The 7,007-nt window shown below is 36.9% G+C and overlaps 2 protein-coding genes across 2 annotated transcripts; both read right to left on the reverse strand.

Annotated features, from left to right (window-relative positions):
- Positions 1–1,078: 1,078 nt before the first annotated feature.
- Positions 1,079–2,587, reverse strand: LOC107784612 (uncharacterized). Its single transcript, XM_016605770.2, has 3 exons — positions 2,248–2,587; positions 1,935–2,064; positions 1,079–1,829 (listed from the first exon to the last, which is right to left on the reverse strand). The coding sequence occupies exons 1-3, from the start codon at positions 2,396–2,398 to the stop codon at positions 1,295–1,297; spliced, it is 816 nt and encodes a 271-aa protein (XP_016461256.1). The 5' UTR covers positions 2,399–2,587; the 3' UTR covers positions 1,079–1,294.
- A 2,171-nt stretch (positions 2,588–4,758) lies between these two features.
- On the reverse strand, positions 4,759–5,445 carry LOC142181850 (secreted RxLR effector protein 161-like). The gene is made up of 3 exons (XM_075255457.1): positions 5,352–5,445; positions 5,059–5,249; positions 4,759–4,956 (listed from the first exon to the last, which is right to left on the reverse strand). Exons 1-3 carry the CDS (start codon positions 5,443–5,445, stop codon positions 4,759–4,761), a joined length of 483 nt encoding a protein of 160 aa, XP_075111558.1.
- Positions 5,446–7,007: the final 1,562 nt, after the last annotated feature.

The raw sequence follows: 7,007 nt of genomic DNA on the forward strand, positions 1-7,007 counted from the left end.
AGTCTCTAGACTTGCTTCTTAGTGGTTAATTGTTCTCGTATCCCGTCGATAGCTTTAATTTGATATGGGTTGATTTAAATCCCTCACTGTGATACCAAGAAACCCAAAAATTTCCCTGAGGCTACGCCTAACGTGCATTTCTCGGAATTTAGTTTCATTTCGTACTTTCTTAGTATATCGAAGGCTTCCTCTAGGTGGTCTATATGATCCTCCGCATTTACGGACTTAACCAACATGTCGTCGATATACACCTCCATAGTTTTGCCGAGTTGGTCTTTGAACATCTTCGTGACCAACCTTTCTATGTAGCCCTGTGTTCTTTAATCCGAATGACATGACTTTATAACAATACTATCACCCGTGTGTGATCAACATAGTTTTCTCTTGATCTTCTTCCTCCATGAGTATTTGGTTTTTACCTAAGTAGGCGTCCAGAAAACTTAATAGCTCGTGTCATGCCGTTGCATCAATGAGTTGGTCGATGTGTGGCAGCGGGAATGAATCTTTTAGACATGCTTTGTTTAGGTCTGTGAAGTCCAAACACATCCTTCATTTCCCATTTTTCTTGTTAACCACCACTAAATTGGAAATTCATTTGGGGTACTTCGCCTCCCTGATAGTGCCATTTGCCAATAACTTTTCTACTTCTTCGTGGATGACCTCATTGATGGTGGGGTTGAACTTTTGGCGGACCTGCTTACCGGGGTGTACAAGGGTTCGACATTTAACTTTTAGTCACTTTATTACTTGACGACCGCGTATACTTGCGTGTGCGTTTGGCCTTAACTGCAGCCTTCGAAGGCTTTCTTAATGTCGGCTTGGTCCACATACCATTATGATAATTTTAGCCCATACAAGAACGCCATTGTTGTAGAGTAACTGCAGTTCTTACAAACGAACCACCGTCCATGGCGACAGATTTAAAGATATCGATCACGCCCCACTAGTTATTAAGATCTGTTTGCATATCCGTAGTTGCTTGTTTTTATGGGATGTCGTCAATGTGAATATTCTTTTTTTTCTTTTAATTAATAATTTTAACCACCTTAGTCCTTAAGTGATTATTAATAGAGAGAGATGGAAAAAAAAGAATCTACATATTGGGGCAACTGGGTCATGTCACATGAGAAAGAGCACATATATAGCTTCTAGCCTTCTATTACCACTAATCCACTATACTTCATATTTATTGAACAAGTAGCAGGACTTAGAAGTTGTCTGATCCCCATTTTCTAGTTGGCTTTGTTTGCTAATAAAAGGCCAAAAAGTGCTAGATGTGAGACATATATAGGTGCTAATTAGTTATAACATCTCTCAAAAAATCAGATGTTTCGGCATCCCAAAGTTCACCAAACCAGAATGAACTCATATTGAACTGGTCGATTGAGTCAAAGCTGGAATAGTATTCGGAAATGTCATGAGAGCACTCAAACTGATCATGAAGTTGTTGTCCGTTGGAATTATAAGTACCATCATCTGGGTTGCTCTCCAATATAACTGGCCTAGTTTCCATCTCAATATTTAGTTGGTCGACAATGTTGTACCAATCTTGGTACGTTTGAGATGAATTCATAGTAACGTCCATCATTTGATTTTCTTCAAATGTAATAATACTGCTGCTGTCTGATGAAGAAACATCAGGTGATCGTTTGTCGGCATTTGTCCTCTCATTTCCTTTGGTTTTCTTCACTGCCCTTTTATTGCTTCTTGCTTTAGTCTTCGACGGGGCATCATTTTTCACTCCCAAATGCTTCTTTAAGTGTGTGTGGAAGAAGTTCTTAACTTCATTATCAGTTCTTCCTGGCAATCTTGCAGCAATTTCTGACCATCTAGAGATAATACACAAGGAGTACTTCTATTACTTTCGTTAATTAAAATTTCAAATCTTTCAACAAACAAAAAAAGAACTCAAAATTAGAACTTCTAAGTCTCACCTATTCCCAAGTTCCTGATAGGTTTTGATGACTGTTTCTCTTTCTTCAATGCTAAAAGGTCCTCTCTTAACATCAGGGCGGAGATAGTTCATCCATCTTAGTCTACAACTTTTTCCTGTTCTTGAAAGTCCTGCAATTATGTACAACCGAAGTTCACGAGATTAGTTAACTAACTACAACATGATATTAATGAACTTACATAATGAATTACTTAGGTTTACAAGTAGTTTAATGCATGCGTAGAGATCAAAGAATGAATTATCAGAATTAACATATTGTATCGATATTGGAATTTTTTTGAAATGAACCAAACCTGCAAATTTGGGCATGTGACTCCAATTCCAAATGCCATATCTCATGATATAAGATTTCAGTTTTTGGTCTTCCTCTGGAGACCACTCTCCCTTCTTTATCTCCCCCATGTTTGTACTTTTCTGCTGCTGTTGTGGTGGTACTCTTGGCATGATTGTTGAGAAGTTCAAGTGATCGCCTACAGCTTCTTTACTATTTATATGGTTTTTAGCCTAGCTTTGTAAACCTCAATTTATATAGGGATATATTTCCCTCTCACTCACTGAATATATGAAATTCTTTAATAAAATTAGCCTTCTTTCCAAGAAAGCTATAGGGACTCGCTGCACTACATTGGTTATAAGTAATTTGTCCCCTAGTGCTTTTCGTCTTATTCCTTTTTAGGTTTAATTTTATAAGTAATAATTCTTTGAAGGAGCTGGAGTTGAATTTTTCTAAGTCTAAGGATTGGCAGTAGGGACGAGCTGTTAAGATCAGAGAGGGAGTTAGAGTGGGAAAAGGAAAATGAATTCTTGCTTTCCCACATCACTTGTCAAAAGGATACTCCACTCGTCAAATGACTTCTGAATGATCTAGTGTTGGAAAGTGAACAAATTCCATAGCCTTAATAACATATGTACCTTTTTTCCCCTAAAAATAAAATATATTCGAGGAAACTTGATAGTGCTATTTAGAAAATTCAAAAGATACAACCCCGTAGTTAGTTCAATAAGTCCATATATGGGTGTGTGGTCAAATTAAACTTAAATGCGTAGCTAGATTTAGTCTAATCTAGTTAAACAAGTCCATGGTGCTCAGGTTATTATTTTATGCGCGCGTGGGAGTTAGAAAATTCACACGGTTTTGTAGAAAACTTATAAAATATAAATTCATATATCTAAATAATCTAATCCATTTGCTTCTGGTTTATTTTATGTATCCACTTGCTATATAGGGTCGACTAGTACATTATTTTTAAGTACTTAAAAGAATCTCAAGCATTGAAAATTCTAAATTTCTCTTAACTCATACTTAGGAATTATTGATGTTGTATTTATTGGTTACTTTATTTCTTTTGGATTTTGAGATAAATTACAAAAGGAATTTTTCATACAGTATTCGTCCTCTCTCTCTCTCTGTTTATAGTATATTGAATAACGTTTTAAATTTTTTGAAACTTCTGATTGTTGGAATATATACCACAGCGAAAGCAATAGCATAATCCTATTCACGTGTAATCTAAACAACTAGTACGTATGGAGATTTTAGGGTTACCTCTTGAAGCGTAAACACAACAAATTTATGTCGTTCTCCAGTTCCTCAGTTGATACCACACACCAGCAGATTTTCACAGTCTTCTACTGTGTTACCCAAATAATAACCGAAAATAGAGAATTTTGGGTGGGCAAAATTCTAGTAGAAACCGCAGTCAGAATCATTCCCCAAACGTCCAGCCCTTATATCCATATATATAGCTGCGTTTTTAGGTCAAAACCGTTTTCAAAACCTGTTAGGTTTCCTTCTCCCACTAAGGGACGGTTTCCATGTTTTCTTTCCCACTAAGTAACAGTTTCCACTATTTTCTATTATTTAGGTACAGTAGGGACCACAGAATTTAATTAACAAGGCTTCCTATTATTAATTTCGAAATTCTGAAATTAATTTCCATTATAATAAATTACGAATTATTCCACTAAAAATTCGTAGTTGCACTCCTTAGTTCAATTTCGAAATTCTTCCATAAAACCTTATTTAACTCCCCATGTTAAGATTCAGATACTAATCAATCAAATTAAATTACTGACTATTTAATTTATTGATTACTTCCTTTAGACTTACACTTAACTTATTTCATGTGTCGGATACAAAATCCACCGGCCGGGTTTACACATGAAAACTTATAAGCTTTCATAAAGGAGTATCATCAATCTCAAAATCGAGACATGGATTCCATCAACTAATTATTACTTCGCCAATGTTATATCATTGTTATCCAATTTACCAGGCTTATTGACTCGCGAAAGAATCTCGCCTTTCAATAAATCAAAACAACAAGTGACATACACAGCTAATAATAATTATATCAGGATTAAGAGTATAAGTACATTAAATGGACTAGAGAAATTATTTTATAAAGTCAGTATAAAATACTCATCTCTACTTGATCCCTTCAATACATACAAAATGTACTAGCACAAGAAGTTGGAATTAAACCATTCCCATAATCAAGATAAATTATATTTAATCTTGTGATACAATCATTCCGATGATTTGTCAAATTCCATCATTAGATTGTGAACATTAACTTTTATGTCTTACAAGAACCGATGATTCAATCTTCCGTGTATAAGCTAAACTTTATACACTAAATCATCTACTATGTAAGCAATGGACGCACAAACCAACACATGATCTATTTAAAATGAAACTTTATTGAATTTAAACAAGTAAATAAATAATTGTTCATAAAGAATACTATAACAATACGCATGGCTTATAGTATATTCTAACATTCTCCCACTAAGACTAATAACTATGCGTCTATAATTTTGACACACATTCCTTCTACATGTTTATCAAAAGTCTTCTGTGGTAAGCTCTTAGTAAACGGATCTGCCAAGTTGTTCTCTGACGCAATCTTGGTGACCACTACATCCCCTCTCTGCACTATATCACGAATTAAATTATATTTACGCTCAATGTGCTTTGCCCTCTTATGGCTTCGTGGCTCCTTTGAATTTGCAACCGCACCACTATTATTACAGTAAAGCGTAATTGGCGCTTGAATCGAGGGAACCACACCCAACTCTCTCAGGAAGTTACCGAGTCAAACTGCCTCTTTGGCTATCTCAGAGGCTGCCACATATTCGGCTTCCATGGTGGAATCAGCAACACAAGTTTGCTTGATACTCCTCCAACTTATGGCTCCACCTCCAAGAGTAAACACATTACCTGAGGTAGACTTTCTAGAATCTCTGTCTGATTGGAAATCCGAATCAGTATACCCAATAAGTACCAGGTCATCTGAATGGTAGATCAACATGTAATCCCAAGTCCTTTTCAGGTACTTGATTATATATTTAACCGCCGTCCAATGCTCTTTCCCAGGATTAGACTAAAATCTACTAACAACGCCAACGGCAAAGCAGATATCAGGCCAAGTGCATAACATAGCATACATGAGGATCCCCACAGCTGATGCATAAGGGACCGCCTTCATCTTTTCTATCTCTTCATCAGTCTTAGGAGACTAATCTTTAGATAGAGAAATTCCATGTCTGAAAGGAAGAAATCCTTTCTTGGAATCATGCATGCTAAACCTAGAGAGTATTGTATCAATATAAAGACTTTGGGACAAGCCTAATATCCTTTTCTTGCGATCTCGCAAGAGTTTGATCCCGAGGATATGAGCCGCTTCTCCCAAATCTTTCATATCAAAATGTATGGATAATCACTGCTTAACTGAATTCAACATGCCCACATTATTTCCTATGAGCAGTATGTCATCTACATATAAGATCAAAAATGCCACTTTGTCCCCATCCCACTTTTTGTATACACAAGATTTGTTAAGACACTGATCAAAACCAAAAGTTTTAATCGCCTTATCAAAATAAGTGTTTCATGCCCTAGATGCCTGTTTTAGTCCATAAATGGACCTTTTAAGTTTACACAACATGTGATTTTTGCCACTTTCCATAAAACCGTCTGGTTGCATCATATAGATGCACTCATCAAGACTTCCATTAAGGAAAGTTGTCTTGACATCCATTTGCCAAATCTCATAATCATAATGAGCAGCAATGGATAAGAGAATCCTTATAGACTTAAGCATGGCTACCGACGAGAAGGTTTCCTCATAGTCGATCCTTCTTTCTGAGTAAACCCTTTCGCTACAAGCCTTGCTTAAAAGTTTGTACTTTTCCATCTACACCTCTCTTTTTCTTATAGATCCACTTGCATCAATTGGGTTTAACCCCATCAGTTAGTTCTACAAGATCCCAAACCTGATTAGAGTACATAGACTCCATCTCTGATTTCATAGCAACAACCAACTTATCGGCATCCTTATCATGTAGTGCTTGGTCGTAATTGACAGGTTCGGAGGTAGGCTCCTCAGGGATCCTATCATATGATTCTCCCAAGAGCGTATAACGAACTGGCTGTCTTATTTCTCTCCCACTACGACTACGCACTACATAAGTTGCAACTACATCACTTTGATTTTGTGGTTGAACCACAATATCATCAGGAACCTGAGTCACCATGCTATCCTCAGGGATATCAATGACTTCTTCCTGTTGTGCAGTCTACTCAACATGACTCCCACTACTTTGTGGTAGTATGACTGCGGGCACTTGTTCTTGTGGGACATTAAGTCTATTGACATTTCTCCCACTACTAAAGTGCAATGGTATGTCAAAATCGACTTCCGGGGTTTGGATATGGTTATTTTGATTTTCAGATGACTGAGTTTCCATTCCTTTGCTAAGTTCCTGTAAAACGAGTTTACTTCTAGGAACATGGTTCATCAAATAGTCCTCTTCTAGAAACTTGGCATTTGTGCTAACAATTACCTTTTTCTCTTTAGGACAATAGAATAAACCACCTTTCGTCCCTTTTGGATAACCTATAAACACGCATACATCCGTTCTTGCCTCCAATTTATCCGTTTTCCCCTTTAGCACATGTGCCGGACAACCCCAAACTCGAATATGCCGCAGACTAGGCTTGCGCCCAGTCCACAATTCTGTAGGGGTCAAGGGTACTGACTTTGAAGGA

The sequence above is a fragment of the Nicotiana tabacum genome, chromosome 6 (genome assembly GCF_000715075.1).
Source record: "Nicotiana tabacum cultivar K326 chromosome 6, ASM71507v2, whole genome shotgun sequence".
Lineage (NCBI taxonomy): Eukaryota > Viridiplantae > Streptophyta > Magnoliopsida > Solanales > Solanaceae > Nicotiana > Nicotiana tabacum.